At 34.1% G+C, this 21,512-nt stretch overlaps 2 protein-coding genes across 7 annotated transcripts in view; one reads left to right on the forward strand and one right to left on the reverse strand.

The window, feature by feature from the left end:
- The window catches only part of LOC121730922 (cystinosin homolog), a 68,847-nt gene that overhangs the window by 29,004 nt on the left and 18,331 nt on the right, over positions 1–21,512 (forward strand). For 4 of the 6 annotated variants that reach the window (XM_042120144.1, XM_042120139.1, XM_042120145.1 and 1 more), the window contains exon 1: positions 520–639. The exons of 1 other annotated variant lie outside the window; for it this stretch is intronic. The gene's annotated coding sequence lies outside the window, so the exon portion shown is untranslated. Of the gene's footprint in view, positions 1–519; positions 640–15,133; positions 15,163–21,512 lie in introns of those variants that run through there. One more of the 6 variants, XM_042120143.1, reaches the window with a different exon arrangement.
- LOC121731157 lies at positions 17,369–20,915 on the reverse strand. The gene is made up of 2 exons (XM_042120513.1): positions 20,400–20,915; positions 17,369–17,558 (listed from the first exon to the last, which is right to left on the reverse strand). Exons 1-2 carry the CDS (start codon positions 20,913–20,915, stop codon positions 17,544–17,546), a joined length of 531 nt encoding a protein of 176 aa, XP_041976447.1. The 3' UTR covers positions 17,369–17,543.

The following is a 21,512-nucleotide window of genomic DNA, read 5'->3' on the forward strand; positions in this document are numbered from 1 at the left end:
TGTCATGTCTGATTTTTACCAAATTTTATATGCATATTCAGTAGGTCTGAGAATCGGCTACTGGGTACTTTTTATATTGATAAGTGCATTTGTTGAATAAATAATAGTAAATTATTACAACTCGAGACTGACGGCGGTCGGTGACCATTGTTTGTGTGACGGGATAGCGATGGACGTTGCCATGGTGACATACTTATTTAGTCATTTCAATAAAATAATATGGGCGGAAATCGAAATACTTTATATAGCAAAACAACGTTTGCCGGGACAGCTAGTATTATAATATTTTTTTCCAATTGTAGAAATAATATTATACTGTTTGTTTCATTTGCGTTGGCTGCTTATTTCGCATAATACCAATCTGGTTCATTGCCAAAAATTAACCGCACGGTGACTTTACGGCGGTTTACCGATCCATTGGAGTGAACATCACAGTCCACAGATGATAAGCAGATTCAAGATTGCATTCCGATACTAAAAGGCCGCTGCAGGCTTTTTCTTATCATTCGGCGTCGCGCGCTTGACGAGGACGCACGTGCGTTTAAATAGTATGAATAGCTGTCATTAAATCATTGAAAAAAAATATCGTTCTGTTTGTGCCCAATTCTAATTTGGTTTTTGTGGAGACTTTATTTGAAGGTATGTAAATATTATTTTTTATAAACTTTTAATGAATAACTAACAATTGAAGCGTTTTGGATACACAGAATTTTACGGATTTTAAATTTTAAAATTATTGAAAAAGGCGAAATTAATTAAGTATCACGTTGGTTTATTTTGTTGAAATTAATTTGATTAATACCATTTCCTACAAGAAAAAGAAATTGAAATAGTTTTTTTTTAATTTTTAACGAAAATATTCGAGTAAGCTTTTTTATTTTTTGTATATTTTACCTAGTAGTGTATACTGTATAATATAAAGATGTAGAATTATTATCAGCTAAAATTGGCTTTGCGTCTAATGAGATTATAGTATGAACTATCCATATTGTTCTTGATAAACCACTATCATGTGAAGATGTTTCAAAACCACACTTTAAAATATACCACCTTATATAATACTATCACATAATTTCTGGGCCGATCATAATTTTTTGCAATCTTAATTAAATCAATTATGTTACTTATAATTTGGGCAAAACGTAAGTTTAACTGTTTTGATTTTAGCTCAAAGTCTTTGTAATTAATTGATCGCTCAATGTTTGCAAGAATTTTGAATGTTTTCTAGATAGCCAAAAAAATGTGTTCTTCTGATGGGACCCATAATTTTTTCATACATGTTATTCAATTAATCAAAGTTAATATTGATTCTAGAGCAATACTTAGTGGTGTATGGTGTTTTATTGACTATCGATTAGTTTTTGCCAGGGTTTTAACTGGCCAGTTGTTACACTAGATTACACTTTACAGTTACTTTATAGACGGTGCGATGCCAATGACATTTTGTTTGAAAACATTTAGACTATCTGCTCGTGTTTATTTTTGTTAATATACTTAGATATATTGTTTGTACAGAAGATACATAATATTTTTAAAAATATAGATGGAAAAATCCTTTCAAAGTCTTTCACAGATAGTAATAATTAAAACAATAATATTTTAAAAGGAAGGTTGATGATTTGTTTTGCTTTTTTTACTCTGTCGAATGTTAACAAATAACAGTTTTTTCTTGTTTTGCTCCACGACTAAAAATCATTAACCTAGTAGATTAGATGAGAGAAAATCTATAGGTAATTTTTGGTCTACAAGATTCGCCTAAAGTTAAATTACAGATACATATTTGTTAAAACTAGAGATCGCCCAATGGTCGCAATTCGACCTTAGTTTCAACGACATTAGGACTACTACCTTTTATTAACGACATTAGACTATTTTGTAAAAAATATTGACTTTATCATATTTTTTTCAACTCTTGTCTCTGGGACTCAGCTGATCTCAGACTGGCCGTGTAAGCATTGTCTAATAGTAGCTAAGATTCAATAATAAAAAAAAAAAAACTATAATCCATTTTCAATTTGTCAACTTGTTGTCAGCAGACTTCAACAATAACAATTCAATAATTCGTATGTATAGGCTTGCCACTCTGCCATTTTTCCTAGTGTGTGTGTTGTACCAGTTGTAGTGTCTGTAATGTTTTATTTGTTAAAAAATGTATGATAAAAGCATAATTTCAAAATAAGATTAGCTCGATGCACTCCTTCACCATGTAAACTATAACTGTGCAAAATTTCATTCACCTACGTCTCCCCGTTTTTCGTCAAAAGGGATACAAAGTTTTTGGCTCACGTATTAATATTTTGTTAAAAAAATGTATGATAAAAGCATAATTTCAAAATAATATTAGCTCGATGCACTCCTTCACCATGTAAACTATAACTGTGCAAAATTTCATTCACCTACGTCTCCCCGTTTTTCGTCAAAAGTGATACAAAGTTTTTGGCTCACGTATTAATATATAGATGTACTCTGTCCCAAGTTCCAACCCTAAACTCGTCATTTTCGTCCTTTCCTGCATCTGTCCTATCGTATCTAATCTTAATCCATTTCATCCTTCGCAAATTTATTTTCAGATCGTTAGATTAAAATCTTTTTGATATACTTTCACCTTTTTCTAATTTTACATTTAAATTCTATGCTTGTTTTATTTATTTTTGATTTCCTTTCGCACTTTTACGTTTGTTTATATATATTTTTTGTTTTGTTTATGTTCTGCATAACATTCGAGATATCAATTAATTTAAATTTCAAATTTTACCTTATGCAAGGAAGTGTAATTGCTACTTGTTTTGTGAAGGTCGTTCGGAATTCCAGTTACTTAAACTACAGTAACTATTGATCGTAATATTAACGTAACATTAAATTGTATTACGTATAATATTGTAATACAATGTGTAATGTTCGTATCGAAACCTTGGCCAGTTATGGATAATTAGGTAGGTAATTATAAAACGAAAAGATGCTAGACAAGCTAGAAATTTAAAATAAGTATACAATTTTATTAGTTTTAGCATAAAAAGCGGATCTGTACTGAATATCTGCAACAATAGTCAATAATACTGTCTCTATAGTTCTTATAAATGTCTATTTGATCTTAATAAATCTAGGTTTGTATGCAAATCATTAAAATAAATGTTGCGTTCACAGTTGTCTGTAATTAGCTATGTCCACACTGTGCACTTTCATCTTCAATTTTCGTCATCAACTTTCATATTGGCGCATTCAATAATTGAATGCGTCAAGGCACGCACCGCCAATATTGTCATTTTTGAAGTTTTGGATACGGTCAGTGGGCATGTGTCGTGGGCACGCCTCACGTTCGTTGTTGACTTCGCTATAACGCATGCCTTTGACGAACAGAAAAAGGCACAGTGTGGACAAAGCTATTGTCTTATGACAGTTCGCTTAATAGCTTTGTCCACACTATGCGCTTTTGTCTTCAATTTTCTAATAAATAATAAATAGCTTTTATAATAAATAGCTATTCTCTTTCCTGTAGAGTGTGGGCTTCTAGAAAAAGAGGCTAATCCAGCTTTTCTAGAAAAGCCCCTTAAAGTTTAATCCACCAGTCCTTACAATGGGGTCAAGCCCCTAAGCTCCCCTCACCATAATACAAGCTACATGTTTAATGTTTATCTCTTACACCCTCTGCAACTGAGCTGGCCCTGCAGTTTTAATTATAAAAAATAAAGTATCATTAAATTCATTATTAACGGCAATTTCATTAAAAAAATCCCAAATTTTTCAATACCGTTTATTGATAACATCTAGTGGACCTTTGGAATTTGCACCTACTGCAGAGGGCCCAGGCGGTACCTGCCCTTAGTTATTAGTTATTTTATTACTTACTCCAGATATGGGTCACGATGATATTTCGGATGAGGAGGTAATTGATAATAACGCTGATAACTTCCACGATGATAACGTTATCTATTGTCATCATATGCCCCATGACTACGCAGATTTTATTCATTTAGTCATGTCAAAAGCGATAAGAAGTAATTAATGGATTGAGAAAAATAATTAAAGATGGACCGAAAACTATCATGATTTATGATTAGTTTTCTGAGGCAAATTTTTTGGTGTCTTTATTAGGCTTCAGTCTCGAAATCCGAGGGCAGCGACGCGGGAGGGTTGCGGCGGCGAGCAATGTATAATAATTAAGAGGATACACCAGGGGCTAGAGAAATGAAAAAAAAAGTAGGTGTAATATCTATAGCTGTCTCCCTTACCTCAAGCCTATGCCGCAGAACGCGATAGAGACAACTGCAGAAAATCAACGATTCGTTGTCCCCTGATTCCTTCTGAAAAACTTAACCGATTTAAGTACTTTTTTCATTAAAGATTAAAGAAAGGCTTGAGCTGTGTTCCTATGTTTTATTTTTTTTTGTATCTGTTTTCTGGGTGTTTGAACACAGCGGAAAATCTGGCCATTTTTTTGGGTTTTTGAACGTTCATATCTTATTTAATAATTAGATTATGAAAAAAAAGAAAAAATAGGGACATTTTATTAGTGGCCGTAGATATACAGGAAAAGAAATTATAACTCTACTAGCATTATCCAGGGAGGAAACAGGGGACAACGTTTGTATGGAAAAAGGGCGGTGTGGACTCCTCTTATTACCCGATTTACCCGCTGATTTCAAGACTGAAACCTTAGTTTCTAGAATTCCCACTTTTTAAAGGATTATACATGGATTACTTTTGGAGATTTTAGTTGCGGTTTAGAAGTTAACTATTATAATTAGAAGTTCACATACGGATCGTTCTCTTAGAATAATGATCCATAGATTCTATTAAATGTTCAGCAAAGTTGTAACGACTAGTCTAATAAAATCTAGGGTTTAGAAGTTACATTGTAGTTTGTGAGTCACCGAGCCAACAATTTATGTTATGTGCTGTTATAAAATAGGATTTTGGCTTAAAGATGTTCCGCAATTCTAAGATAAATATAGTCTGCGTGTAATTTTACTATTTTCATAAAATTATGTTACAGGGAAAACTACAGAATATTACTCGAACAGGTTTATGCGTTAGCTAAACAATTTATAATGTAATTAAAATCTGGTAGTTGACTTTTCTTCGGCGTTCTCTTGACCGATACTGTCACCTTCTTTCGAATGTAGTAAAATTGTGAGAAGGTGATCTTGTTTTTTTTTGTTTGTAGTATTCGATATTAAAAATTCTTAAATGACAGCGTATCCTATTCTCTTTTCTATGGTCATAAGCGATGAGCTCATGACTAGTTCCAACTTTTGTGCGTCGACTTTTGCCTTCGATTTTTTTGCGTCCTTGGAGTAGTGTTTGTTGTCGTTATTATTATTGAAATTCGGTACAGACTTGAATAATTCAATGCTCAATATGTCGGAACTCGGAATGATAAATTATTATTATACACGAGCGATTACAGTGAACATTGAGATTTTCAGCCCTTTGAAATTAATTAATCAAGCCCCCATACGATCACCGGTGACTAGGGTTGCTAACTCTCGAAAGGACCAACTCGGGAGAATTGTAGGGGGGGGGGGCGCACTAGATTGTTAGACGATGTATTAGATTTACTCATGAAAGCCAGCGATAAAAGCTATGGTATATTTAAAAATATGAAATAGTTTTTAATATGAGAAAGAAATTAGAACTTATTTAAAAAACCGGAGAAATTTTCGCTCTCCGGGAGGACGGGAGGTTAATTAAGCAATATTACCGGCAATCCGGGTTGGGAACCCTACCGGTAACCGAGACACAATAGAAATTCTATTGTCTCGTTTTTCCACGATCGACGGGACATCTAAAATGTAGAGACATCTGTAATAATTAATTATGATAATAACCCTTAAAAAATTCAACCACTTAAATCAAAGAATATTTAGTATTTGCCTTCTTCAAAGAAACGTCTTATATCCTTTCCAAGAAAATTGCTTAAGGTTATTTAATATGTACTTATAATTATTTACGTCTGGTTTTGTGCATCAATTATAATTGCAAATACCCCAAGGCATATAAGGCAAGTCGTTCTTACTTCACTACTCGGAAACTTGGAAAGCTGTTCTGACTACTGGCTGATCGACAATTAGGGCTATTACCCGCAGGATGTGTGGTGTGAAAGTCTACGGTTATTCCGAGTTCAAATACTTAACATACTATTTCATGAATGAGACTTCACCCGGTTTCTGAAAGGCTGATCAACACTAAAATTAACTAATCGCCTGTTAAATCTATTTTCAAGTAACAATTGGGTTGCTAGAAGCACGGTAAACGGTTAGTTAGTTTAATTTGATCAGCGCGTCAGTTGACGGTAGCTGTTTAATTGACTCGAGAATGATATGTCAACCGCCATTTTGGGTTTCCGAAACGCTTGTCAAGCCCTGAACATAGATTAAAGGTTTGTCAAATGCTGTGTCAACTAATCGGTAATTGTGGGTGAATTAACTTATGAATTCAATTTATTTTTTATGTGAATCTACATTTTCTCTTTGAAACTACGTTACTATAAGGTTTGTAAACACATTTATTATGAAGCTTTAATAAAAATTCGTAAGAAATACGTGGATTATGCAAATAAACTGTTTATTTGCAGCACTCGTTTTATTTGCAAAAAATGTATATTATAATCTATTTCATTTCTATAATGAAGAAGAATTTAGAATTCGATATTGTCTGGAAAATTGAAATTCGGAATTCTGACAAATGAACGAAAATAAACAAATCGCATGTCAAATCAAAATGATCACAGATTAGTTAATTTTCGTCTGATCAATGTTTCAAAAAGTATCAGATTTGAAATTCCCAGAACATTTTTATAGCAATGACAGTCTGCAATTCCTTCTTTTGGCATTTAATTTGCATTTTTGATAGTTAATAGTGAAGCAATGAACGAAAACAAACAAATAGCTAGTCAAATTAAAAATGATCATAGATTAGTTAATTTTCGGCTGATCAATGTATCAGAAACTCAAACTGATTTGACATCCATGTTAAAAGTTGATCAGTGATTTGACAGGCCTTTCAGAAACCGGGGGTTCAGATGTCCATTCATAAAATGTAATTGGACATATTACTGCAATGTTTTCACGCTAGAGGCAGCACCAGCATAGACCGTAAACAAAAAGATGTTCGACGTTTCACAACGTTTCTGCCAATTTTCTGATACGGCGTGCGCAACACGACCGATTTTGGTCGGATTCGGTCGGACAAATTAGTTCACAAAAAATAGCCTATGATCCTTCACGCGGTCTTCTTCTTATCTGTACCAAATAACAGAAAAATTGCTCCAGTAGTTCGTGAGATAAGCCCTTTTAAATAATTTCCCCCGTTTTTTCCACATTTTCCTCTATTTCTTCGCTCCTCCTAGTCTTAGCGTGATAAAATATAGCATATAGTCTTCCCTAATAAATGGACTACCTAACACTGAAAAAAAATTTCAAATCAGACCAGTAGTTCCTGAGATTAGCGCGTTCAAATAAGCCCTTTCAAATAATTTCCACATTTTCCTCTGTTTCTTTGCTCCTAAAAGTCACAGCGTGATATTATATAGCCTATAGCCTTCCTCGATAAATGGGCTATCTAACACTGAAACAATTGTTTTAGATAATATGTGCTAGAAGCGCTCTCTACTTCGACCTTTGCGTAATATTCCCTATATATGTTTTTTATTATTGTTAACATACACAACATATTATTAACAGAGTGAATTTCGTCCATTAACACATTGCCACTTAGTAGGTATTGCCTCTTTCACTTGTACTCGAAATTTCCCTGGTGTCTTATTTTCGACACTTGTGCTGTGAATATTAATTTCGTGCACGTGTAATAGAATTAAGTAGCTTTAGGTCAATGACCAAATCTCTTTTATATTATAATGCTTGCAAAATTTAATCGATTTCACATCTTTAGTCAATCATTAGTTTTGAATTTTTTAACTTTTTACCCTTTTTACCGTTGGCATCATCAGTCCTCACTAATCATTTCACGATTAATACAATATCATTTAGACTAAACCCGTGTTCCATCCGTAGATCCCCTACCTTCTAGTATTCGATAATTTTGAAAGCTGTTTAACTTGGTTGTCTTGGTATTGATTTGATGCTTCTACTTTTGTTTCTTTTTAAGTATTCGACTTTGATTGAAAAGTGCGACTTAGAAGATTCGTAAGGTAGATGTTAATTAAAATCTGATGGTTATTCCGATTCTTTGTGTCGTATTGAAAGCAAAGGAAAATTTTACGTTCTCTTATAATTATTATGAGCATTGATTACTACGATTAGCATTTAAATATTTAGTAATACCTAAGTGCAACTTCGAAATGCGTACGAATGCAACATTAGTGGTTGTGGTCGCACTGTTCGTCAGTTTATAGTCGTTATAGTCTTTACCATCGGTCTTCTAAATTCAAAACCGTCATAATCCCTGACATGAACACTTGGACATGCTCAGCACACAAACCGGGACCTAACGATTTAGCAGCAAAAAAGAAGACAGTCATGCAATAAGTCCTTTGAATGAATACTGATAATAATAATAAAAACAGTCTTCTAATACTGCAAATTGATGTCCTTGAAATACGAACATTTTAGAAATTTGATGCACGATAAATTTACGGACGGTTGCGTGTCTTTTTCTAGTTAATTTTAATGGCTTATCGCATAAGCAAATATTTACATAATTATCACTTTCTCTTAAACGCGGTTTATTGTTTGTATCTTAATTATCATGTAACCAGCCACCGTTGCAAAGACAGATGTTATAAATTTAACATTATTATAGTAAATGTTGTTTTTGTTAGAGTTAGTTACTCTACGAAGCACGTGGTGCATGTAAATATCGTTCCTCATTACCATTAGTAATCAAATCAATACTATAATTACTTTCGTCGTCAGCTCTGTTACATTTAAAATATGTACTAGCAAAAGAAATAGAAGTAGATTCGCTATCAGTCTATTGGTGTGATATTAAATTTAGAGAATGCTGAATACATGTAACGATGCGATTGTACAATATTGTTCCAAAATTAAAATCACAAGAACCTTGGTTATTTGTGATTGATCAAAACTAATAATTAATATAGGTCACAGACTTGTTAATTATAATTTTTATTTATTTTGTTTCAGTATACATATACAATGTGTAACAAAACTAAGCGATAATACTTCAGGGTGTGCACGTGTTCCTCGTAGAGAGTTCACTGTGAAAGTAGCAGCTCTGAAAAACGAATTTTTTTTTCACTTTTGTATGGGCCCGAGCGTCACGAGTTTCCCCGTACAAAAGTGAAAAAAATTTTTGGTATTTCAGCGCTGCTATTTCCACAGTGAACTCTCTACAAGGAACACGTACACACCCTAAAGTATTATCACTTATTTTTGTTACACCCTGTATACAGTTCTTAAGAGCTATTATATTAATTTATGTCTGAACCATTATACTTTTGGCTTGTCTATACTAATATTATAAAGCGGAAGAGTTTGTTTGTTTGTTTGAACGCACTAATCTCAGGAACTACGGGTCCGATTTGAAAAATACCTTCAGTGTTAGATGACCCATTTATTGAGGAAGGCTATGGGATATAATATTTTATCACGCTAAGACTAATAGAAGCGAAGAAATAGAGGAAAATATGGAAAAAAAAACGAGGGAAATTATTTGAAACAGCTTATCTCACGCACTACTGGAGCAATTTTTATGTTATTTGGCACTGATAAGAGTAGACCACGTGAAATTTGTCTGTGAAATATCTAATTTACGCGGGCAAAGCGGCGCGGAACGTCTAGTTACTAATCTGGGGGCACGGCAGTGCCCCCACCAAGTCGAGCAAAAAAGCGGCACGGCCGTACCATCCTTTTCTCGAAACAATTCAGGCTCTTTTTGACCCCCCTATAACTTCATTGTAGACCAACAAGCCTGAATTTTCAGCTGCTAAGCAAGCATTGTATAAACACAGTATATTTAAAATTTCATTAAATTTGAACCAGTAGTTTAAGAACTGTAACTTGTTAAAGTTTCTTAATTTTGTCACTGACTGACTGACTGATTGAATTATCATATCAATATTAAAAATCTTTTACGTTTTAAATAAATAGATCGACTTGGGCATCGCAGGAAAACACAATGTATCTTACAATTTATACATAATTATCTATAATTATTATATTATTAGATTGTTTAGCTTATTGCGCTCCATGCGATTGATGCAGGCCCGTAGTGCTGTGTGATACTGTATAGTGTTATACTAAACAATCTAATCATGCGATGTCCAAGTCGATCTATTTATTTAAAACGTAAAAGATTTTTAATATTGATATGATAATAACTTACGTAATAACTTGAGACAGAAGGTCCCTAGGTAGGGACTGAATAAATTAACCGACTTGGTATTGCATGGATCTCATTAATTTTTACGGTATAAAAACTGAGTTGTGAGACTTGGTTTTTTTACAGGATGTTTTTGATGGGATAGTTGTATTCTGTGGCTTTGGCACAAAAGTTTATTTAGAAGTTTTAAATTGTGTTCCCCTTTTAACGGTCTACGAATGTCGTTTTAAATTTCAATTCGACTAATCTTTGTGTTGATGACTTTTTGACCTTACTTTGTATGCGAACGTATGTATAACAATAGAGTTCGTACAGTTCTTTTCATTATGTCACTTATTTTCACGGTCTAGTGCTTGTTAATTTCTAGTGTATCTGACGCTAAATGATCATGTCTACTTGGCTTTAGTTTTATAGCAGGTTATATACCATTCGTTAAATTAAAGTTATCATCAGTTGAAGCAGAATTGATAGTGTCTGCAACGCAACTTTTAACTTAATTTAAACGTTCACCTTCAAATCCAAATTACGAATCTTACGTATATACAATTCCGAAACAAATATGCATACGCTTTAGTATTTGAAACGTCTAGTTTTCATCTTTAAAATTGATGTTGTAATTTCGTTACGCGGTGTTATACACACTTTAATTAATTTTATGAGTGAAATGTTATGCTTGTACTCATTTTAATTGGATTTATTTATAGCTGCTGGTGTATGTAGTTATAGATTAATGTAGGTGTTACTAAAATATCTTACCAAATTTGATGTAAATATAAATAAAGGTATATTCTATTATCTTGAACCCATCAGAGTATTTCACAAACTACATTGTGGAAAAAATGACAAAATGAACGAATATGAAAAGTCGGAAGTGGTATATCCTCCCATCTAAAAGTACCCACAGAATGTCAAAGATTATATGGCCAAGGTAAATATTCATGTGAAGGTGCTAAATGAGTAACAACATGTATTTATATTTACGTTGTTAGCATAACGGAAGTGGCGTAGAAAGGAGGTGACATGGTTTGACGTGGAAAACTGCATAATAGAGGTCCAAGTTTATCCTCTGTTATTTTTATTTTATGGTTTTCCTCTATTGCTATCTGATCAAGGCGTACATAAAGTAAATACACTAATTCTCTAAATATTTTAAAAAAATATGTTCCTTTTGCTTTAGGACTTGCTTCTTGACCGAGCTCCTGTCAAGAGGCAAGCTCAGCAATGAGAAAGATGATCCAAGCATCGGATAGACCGTATAAAAATATTTAAGAAATCAATCTTATGTCTTATGTATCGTAAGGCATCGTATGTACGTATGCATAATGCAGGTAACATATAAAATGTTACCTGCATTATGCATACGTACATACGATGCCTTACGATAGGTAGCCTAGTTTCAATGAAATCAGCCATCATCACGGAAAACCGGTGTCGGAGGCATTATATACTCTCTGCATAAAAAAACATACAAAACAGAACAAAACAAAGACATAAAAATAATTTACATGACAAGACATAACTTTAAGAAATGTTACCTTCTCTGTTACATTATTCAACTTTATTTAAATGTTATTTTACGTAGAATAATTTATTAAAGTTATTTTAACAATTTTATGTAAATAAGTGTGCACGAGATGCGCTCGTGATATTTTTATATTTTATATCTCTACGTCATTCTACATAATATTATGCATTGTGCATAGTCGTTCTATAGATTAAGTTATATTGAATTCAATGATCTGTAATAATTCATATCTGTTACATAAAAACTAAATTGTGCCTTATCGAGTATACAAGGATAAGAAGCTTACTGGTTTTATCAAACTACTTTCATATTGTATTATTGTCTTTTACTCTTGAAATGATTAGGTATTCTGTTTCTTCTACATAATAATGTAGAATACTGTACTGTCTGTACATACAAATACGTTCCTTTTGCTTTTCTTCTTCGTTTATCACTTAAATCAATTCGTTCATTACTGACTATAATTCATTACTGATTATTATTACTGTGTGAAGTCATACTAGGTAGTATCACTTCGCACAATAATTATTTTTATGCACACAGCCTTTTTGATCTTTTTTTAATTTTCTTAATTTTTACCTTTAATGTGTTGGTCATTCCCCTAAATAGGGTCGCCTCAGGCGATGATTGTGTTGAATCTCATTATATTTTTCTTAGTAACTGACGTAAGGGTAATTTTGCTTGACGCCACGAGAAAATCGCGGGAACGGAAAGTGCATGGAAAATATCTTTAGTCATTTTGAGACCTTTTCGATCTACTTAATATTTAACCTCATGATCATTGCTACTATCGTCTATATAACAAAGTACAATTTCAGTCTGTATGTTAAAAAGCATTTAACCTAATTGATTATTGATTCGAGGTTGGTGTATTCCTATTGAGAATTCGTTAATCTCCCAACGATCGGCGCAGAGGATTATCTTTCTTATTGCATTCATTACAGAGAGCATTCTGTTAAGCAAATATTTGTGGTTATCTGATCATTGTGAATTCAGATTAATGCAGGCAATGTCATATTCGTTAACGATTTGACAAGATGTTGATTATTTGGTATTTTGTAGGAGTGACTTCTGGTTGTCTATTGCTCACTTCTGAATATCGCTGCTTGCACATTTTTGTTTTCCATGTTTAATTCTCTATGTTTTATCTAATACTTGTTGATAAATTTGATTTTTATCAACGAGAATAAATTATGTATGGTACAAATTCTGTAAAATACTTTTGAATAATTTAACTTCAGAACATTTTAAATTTAATTTCAGCACACTACAATATCGATAAATTTACTTCATATTATACTGTCGAGGTAATAGTGACTATTAACAAGTCATTAACAAGAAGTTTCCAACCGGATTGACCTGGCCGTGATCACAAAAAGCTGCGCGAACTTGATCGGTCACTACTTACTAACCTAATAAGCACTTGGCTACTTAGTGTTCAATGTAATTATGTTTGAAAATCATTAAATAGAGGCAGGGAGAAACTATGTACTTAGTTACTAAAATTATCTAGATATGTAGCCTACGTAGATCTATGAAAAGACTTCTCCTAAAGTATTGAGAACTTGATTGTTGGGTATTATTTTGAATAAAGAATGTAATCTTCATCTTGGCCTGAATGAAGCCCAGAAAATGGTACATTTACCTATATTAATGTACCATTTTCTTCATTTGAACAGATTTTAGGGTCAGCTTAATTTTACGCCTTCTTAAAGAGTATCCTGTAATAGTATACCATGTTTACGTCTTCATTATTGTATTAAGAACCTTAACCAGGACAACCGGTACTTGACCAACCCTGACACACATCCGCGAAGCCATTGTAGCCTGTGGCTAGGTGAGCCGCTTAATCTTGTTACAGCTGACACCTGCATATCACTTACTACTTGTATCCAAATATCAGGGGTTTAAGCGACCTCAATATGTAACATCGTATGAGAGAATATTCGATGTCTGATTCCGTAAAAGAAAGTTGATGAAAGATTGTAATCGAGAACATACTTATTGATTTGTTCGTCTTTATCTGTACCAGGAAGTCATCTTGTTACAGTTGACACCTGCATATCACTTACTACTACTTGTACCCAAATAGTAGGGGCTTAAGCGACCTTAATATAACTTTTTATATAAGTAAGTCTAGATATTTCTGCCTTTATCCCTAAAAAGAGAAATAATTAAATCTTGTTACAGCTGACACCTAGAACTAACGGTACGGAACCCTTAATGGGCAACCGTCTGTCTGTCTGCCTGCACCTGCATATCATTTACTTGTTTGGATAAACCCTAAATTTCAGGGAGCTCAGGCGACCTATCAAGGTTGCATGTTAATGCAACGTTGTAACTTGTAATTAAGGAGACCTTCGTCTTTATCCATAAATATAGTAATTTAGTTGACACCTGCATATCAGTTCCTACTTCGTATACTTACCCAAATATTCAGGCACAACGACCGGCCTTACTATGGTTTCCAACACAAAAGTGATTTCCAATACAAAAATGATATCGAACGTACCTATTATTGTTTTGACTGCTATCTAAATTTTAAGGCATCAAAGCTTTATTTCGTAATTTGTAGGATTTGCAATCTTCTGAATTTTCATTTTCCATACTTATTTATGTAATGTCCCATAAATCGCGTGTGTCAAATATGGTAATGCTATATCTTTTATTCAAGGGGATTCCCCTTGGGATATCTTTCGTCATAACATAGCCTTTTTACAAATTGACGTCATCATGCACATGTTTCAATTAAACAGTAGTAAATGTAGGAGTTGTTTACATCATACTGGTAATAGTTTATCGGACACGCTTCTCAATTGTTTTGTAAACATTCAGTACTCAGTAGTGCGGCGTGGTAGTGTAATGCCCCCTGCCGAAGGGAGTGATCTAACTGTACAGCTTTAACTTTTGACACTGTTTCAATATATGTCTGTCCTTGTCCTTATACATGTCTGGAATTTGGGGAAAAGCCAAATTGGTCAAAGCCAGCCGTTATATTTTCAGAAACGATTTTCGAAGAACTTCTAATTTGTATCAACAAATAATGCAATATGTTTAATTGTTTAAGCCTGAGCGTGGGGTAATTTTTTAGACAAGCGTGAACATGGAGCAAATATTTTTATTGATAAGTGGGATTATGTAGACGATGGGTACTAGCTCCTAAATCTTTATTTTTCTTACGTTACGACCGTCCATATAGTATTCAGCTTCCTTAATTATATCACTTCTGCGACAGAACTGTGCAGTTTTATCGTTACGTGTAAGTGGACTTACGGGCAAACGATAACATCGTTTATGTTGTGGATTGGACGCGCGATACACTGTCACGGTTTACGGTTAGTTCTATGTAATATGTGTATTTAAATGACGAAACGTAAAGAAAACGTGACGTGTTACGAATTACGATACATAATATAAATGTGATTTGTAAATGTTTCTTTATAATAGTGTTAGTGCTTCGAGTAAAAACTAACAGGGCTTTTTTGGGTTTTAATGTAAGATAGGTATTCTTTATCAATATTAACTACCTCGATTTGCTCTATTTTAATTGAGGTCTACTTTAAATGTAACATTAATGCAGATTTGATTTTACACTTTGACCGTAACAAGGAACGCATTAATGTTGCATTAACATGAGTAGTTGTTTCATTAACATAGTAAAGGGTACAGGATTACAATTTTTTATGAGACCAACAAATTTTAACACTACTATCACAACTGAGTCTTAACTCTTAAGGCTACTTGACTCGGTAGCGAATATAAGTAAGGTGTGGTCTAGTAGGTATTAATATTATTGTGGATAATGGATATCCTGTCTTGTTGCAATTTGTGAATTAATAACAATCTTATATTTAACATTCGAAGAGGAGTGCCTAAAATAGCTAAGTATTTCTAGTCTCGTGATTAAAAACGTGATATGTTCTTGAATTTTATAGTACCGGTTCGGTTTAATTTATTAGGGTTCTCTTGATTAATGTGAAATCCTTGATTTGCAATTTGCGTAATGTAAATAGTTTAAAATTAGTGGTTTGGAAAAAAGTAGTTCTTTAGTTCAACTCAACATTTCAATGTTATTCGAAACTATTAAACTATTATTGCTTTGATTTTTGAATACCTTACTCGGTTTTCAGACAGTTCATAAAATACGTCACACTAAAATTAACTTGTTTTGGCCCCCTCCCCCCCGGTTGACACATTTTCTGTGACCCGAATCATCAAAATAGTTTAAAAAACGGCGAAGTAATCCGCGAACAAACATAGAAAATAATATATATACGGTTAAGTTGAGAAAACTCTTCCTTTTTTAAGTCTGTTAAAAAGAGCTTGTCGGAGCGAGCGAAGCGAACTCTAGTGTGATCTATATCCCACAACCTGAGCACTTTTGTAGTACACTTTACAGAAAAAACATCACGACTATTGATTTGTGCTTTAACATAACAATTTTTATTTAGTCAAGGTTTGGTTAATATTAAAATATATGAAAAAAATTGCCTTAAAAGATTATTACCAGGTAGAAAAACGACATGAGCCCTCAGAAAACTCGGCTTTTTAGCTAGTAGTTTATACCAAAATATGAAAGATATCAGTATCTTCCATCTTAGTATCAAAGAATCGTCAGTCTAGATTCACGATCTCATTCATAACACGTTAATCAGGACGCATCGAGACCAGACTGCCAAACAGGTTCGTCTGAACCAGCTTTTACTTGATCCATGTCACTCATTTAGTGATGTGCATCTTTGTCTGGATATCGATAAAATTAAAGTAGGTGCTGGACGCGTTAAGTAGGTACATAATATAATATAGTTGGTGGTATGGTTTCAGTTGGCACTAGGTCGGTGCGTCATATCGATAAAACTTCCCCTATTTTGTTTTCTGGACCCCCAATATTCAATAACAACAGTTTTTTATTATTCTACTTAGGTTTTCTTAAATTAATGTCATATTGTTGAGTGAACTTTACGTTGTCCTCGCAGCGTATTCTGAATGTCACCTTTTCGATTATTATTAGTGGACGTTTTCCTGCAATCCTAAGCGTATAAAAAATTATAAAATGTAATTGTCATTGCTATATTATAAATTATAAACTGGTGAAATCTGGCAAAGCTTATAAAAACTCGGCCTAAATACAGGAGAACAAACATTATAATGCGTCTCGTCCTTGTAAGAAAGCCTTTAGTCCATAACAAATATTAAAATTCTCGTCGTGATTACCTACGTGAGTAGAATAAATAATCATTAAGTACAGTTAAATACAGATTTGCCATACGTTTTCTCATCGCACAAGCAAATGAAAAATTTACGTATTGAGTTATTTAGATGATTTAGAACAAGACGGCATTCAAAATATTTTAATATCAAAAAATTGTGGGTTGGGGAACTGATGCTTAACAAGCGACCATAATATTATATTTAAGTACTTACATACTCGTACTTAGTTGGTATCATAAATAGTACTATTGTTTTACTTAATTTTAAATTAATTAAAAATATAAGAAAACTTTTACGTAGATTTTAAATAAAATAAAAAATAAGAAAAATTAAGTATATTTTCAATCACAGTAACTTAGTACAAAAATTTAGAATAATAATGCCGGCTCCGCTACTAATCACGCCATTTTATATCATCCCCTCTCCTCTCCTCGCCTCTCCCGCCAGTCTCCTCTGTTGCACCCTTCACCCCTCCTCCGATTATCGCACCACTCCACTCCGCCCGTTACAGTCGGCCATCCTGTAACAATTGCGCCGCAATTGGCACAAAAAAACAATTAGCTCTCCAATAAATCAATCAAATCATCTCTATCAACTATTTCTTCATCACTGCTGGTATCACTACACTGTGGGGCACTGCGATATGGTCTTATAGAGTCTGCGGCTACAACCCCTGTAAACTTTTTATATCCTCGCATGCCTTTAATACTTCGAATTTCATATCGCCCGTTAGGTAATACCTTTTGCACAATATAAGGCCCCGAATAAAGTGCTTGTAACTTTGTATTTACATTTTTTACTTCCCCACCAGTAGGCGCCTGCTTCCATAAGACCAAATCGCCCTTAGCAAACTTTCTTTCAGGCTTATGACGTTTATCAAAATTTCTTTTCATAACTTCGCTACGATGTTTTAACCTACGAGAAACAATTTCTCGTTTTTCTTGAATAGATGTACTACTACTAGCTTCATTGTGTTCGTTTGTCAAGTTTGGCATTAGTCTACTGCGATAGCTAAATAAAACTTCAAAAGGATGGTAACCCAAGCTCTCATTTATCGTATTGTTTATTCCCCACACGACATCTGGTAAACATTCAGTCCACATATTTGGATCTCTAACTCGCGTACGCATAGCATCAAGTAGAGTTCTGTTGTATCTCTCCACTTGGCCATTAGCACGCGGGCACGCTATAGCGTTAACTGTGTGACGAAAGTTATATTCTACGGAGAATTCTTTAAACACTCTACTTGTGAAAGCTAAGTTCCTATCCGATATGATTCTTTTTGGGTATCCGAATAAACTAAACATGTCTTTGAGTACCCTGACAGTCTCCACAGAGTTTATGGTTCTAGTGGGGCGTGCAATCAAGAACTTTGTAAAAGAATCGACAATCATAAGTATATACTGATAACCTTTTGGTGACCTACTGAAGGGACCTAAATGGTCGATATGTACTGTGTCCATTGGTGATGACGGTTTAGGAATTGGATGTAACTCTCCGGCGGGCTTACCATAATCACCCTTCCCATACGCGCACTCTAAACATGAATTTATGTACTTTTTAATAAAACGTGTCATTTTCGGGAACCAATAATCAGCTTTAATCAACTCATCGCACCTCTTAATACCTACGTGACCTATTTGATCATGCAATTTCTGCATCAATTTCCAACGAGCAAAAGAAGGAACTACGAGTTTTTCCCCGTTAAGTTTTTCTATATAAACGCTCATTTTTAATTTTGTAATTATTAATCACGTCATTACACGCATTACCCTCTTTTAGTTGCTTAATAATATTGTTTAATTTTTCATCTTGTAATTGTACTGTTAAATACCAATCTTCATTTGAAATTCGTAGCAAATGAAACTGATCATAATCATCAACAGGTACACTAATAGGGTTCCGACTGAGAGCATCGACATGTTTCATTCTATCGCCTGGCCTATATTCTATTTCAATATCGTATTCCTGAATTATTAACCACCATCGTGCTATTCTAGGTATTAATTCTTTTTTCTACAACGTATATCTGACTGCAGAACAATCTGTAACAATTTTAACTGGCTTGCCTAAAACGTAAACACGAAAACGCTTTAGTGACGCCACCACGGCTAACGTCTCCAATTCATAGCTATGATACAAGGATTCTTCTCGAGTGGTTACTCGACTAAAATAAAAAACTGGCTTTAAATTCCCATCTTCCTGTTTTTGTAACAAAATTCCTGCTAACCCACTTTTACAAGCGTCCGTATGAATTTCGCACGACAATTTTTCATCGTACAAAGCTAAAACAGGACGAGAAATTAGCCTTGATTTAAGTAACTCAAAACTTTGCATCTGTTCATGACCCCATTGCCACACATTCTTTTTTGTCAAATCACTAAGAGGCTTAGCTAAAATCGCAAAATTTTTAACGAACTTTCTAAAATAACTACACAACCCCAAGAATTGCCTCAATTCATGTAAATTATTTGGGTGACTAAATTTTGAAACGGCCGCAATTTTATGATCTCCTGGTTTAATTCCTTCACTACTAATTTCGTGTCCTAAAAATGAAACACTAGACTTTAAAAATGAACACTTACGCACATTCAGTTTCATGTGACTCTGTCGTAATTTACAAAATACTTTTTCTAATAACTCTAAACCCGCAGAAACGTCAAATGTTGACAATAAAATGTCATCCATGAAGCAAATAATTTCATCACTACCCACCATTCGTACTAATTTTTGAATGACACGCATAAAAACCGACGGTGCATTTGCCAAACCAAAGGGTACCCTCAAAAATTCGTATAACCCGTCCGGTGTTATGAAAGCAGTTTTATTTATAGAATCTGGATGAATTTTAATTATGGTAACCAGAAAATAAGTCTAGATTTGTAAATATTTTCTTATTGGCTAGCTTTGACAACTGGTCATCTATATGTGGGAGAGGAAAACATTCCTTAACGGTTATCGAGTTTAATGACCTATAATCGACACACAAACGATAATCGCCATTTTTCTTGCGAACTAAAATAATTGGCGAAGCATATTCTGATGATGATTCCCTAATAATATGGCCCTCTAACATCTCGTTAATTTTTCTAGCTACTACTTCTCTCTCCATATGAGCTAAGCGGTAAGGTTTTCTTTTTATAGGGATATCACTTGTAAGTTTTATTTCCATTTGCCCTAAATCCGTAACGCCTATCTCTTTGACAGTACTAGCAAAACAATCCGAATACTTAAACAAAAGTCGATATAATTTATTTTTATCTCCGTCACACAAATTATTGCCCATGTCGATATCATCAAGTTTTACACCACCTATATTACTCTCCTCGCCACTACTCACTAAAAAAATATTTGCACTCACCTCTGGCACAATGTCGCACCTCTCCGCTCTAGTGATAGTCTCATCCTTTTTCCACATTATCGGCTGAGCCCCGATGTTACAGACTTTGATGTAGCCCTTGCCTTCCCGTAAAATTCCACGTCCAAGAGCATACACGACTCCACTTAAGCTGTATTGTCTCGGTTTTGTGCTCAAATATCCAGGAGGTGGATTGGCTACGTACACACTCACGAGGCTGCTTCCGATCGGGACTTCAGTATCTTCGGCTACTAAAACTCTAAAACATAACGCTTCTTCAATTGTGTCGATAAGATTTAAATTAGTAACCGTTACCTTTTTGAAAAATGCACCATCTTTTGATACACTCAAAACAATTTTTTCATTATTTATGACTGGCTGTCCAATTAATAATGCTATGTCTCCTAAATTTTCTCGTGTGACAACTGCAGTCGTACGTAATTGGATGTCATCAACATTCAAATCAAAATGTACTAAGCCGTCAGCTTTAACGGCCGAACCTGCAAATCCTTTTAACATGGTATTGGATGGTTCCATTTGTAAATTGATTGCATCTGCAGCAGTCTTCGTAATCACATTTAATTCACTTCCGGTATCGATAAAAGATTTAACAAGAACTCCATTTACTTTTACCCTCTTCTTATAATTGTCGTTTAGATTCAACAAAACTTGCACCTTCTTTTCGTGACTTTTATTGCTTGCATTTGGCGCAGGTTCCTGTTTACAATTCGTGGCAACATGGCCTTGCTTCCCACATCTATAACACTTACGTTTATCCGGTGCGCTACACTCAGGAGCAATGTGTCCAACTTCATTGCATCGATAGCATATAGGTTGTTGACGAGAATTTTTACTACCAGATGCTTCCATCGGCCGAGATGTTATGTTCCTGTTACTCACTAAACTCTTGGTTACCTGCGTCATTTGGTAGTTATTGACGGCTGACAAAAATCCCTCGTACAACTCGTCGGGACTCGAGCATTGGTATGCTTGAGCGTTAGCATGCAACTCGTGCGGTAACCCTCTAATAATACACGAAACAGCAGCCTTATCACTTAGCTGCATCTGTAACACATGGCTAACTTTTCTTGAAAATACTTCGTCATAGATTCGTTA

The sequence above is a fragment of the Aricia agestis genome, chromosome 10 (genome assembly GCF_905147365.1).
Source record: "Aricia agestis chromosome 10, ilAriAges1.1, whole genome shotgun sequence".
Classification (NCBI taxonomy): Eukaryota; Metazoa; Arthropoda; class Insecta; order Lepidoptera; family Lycaenidae; genus Aricia; species Aricia agestis.

Coding starts and splice junctions, on each gene's coding strand:
- LOC121731157 (XM_042120513.1), bottom strand. CDS start 20,915: ATGTTAAAAGGATTTGCAGGTTCGGCCGTTAAAGCTGACGGCTTAGTA.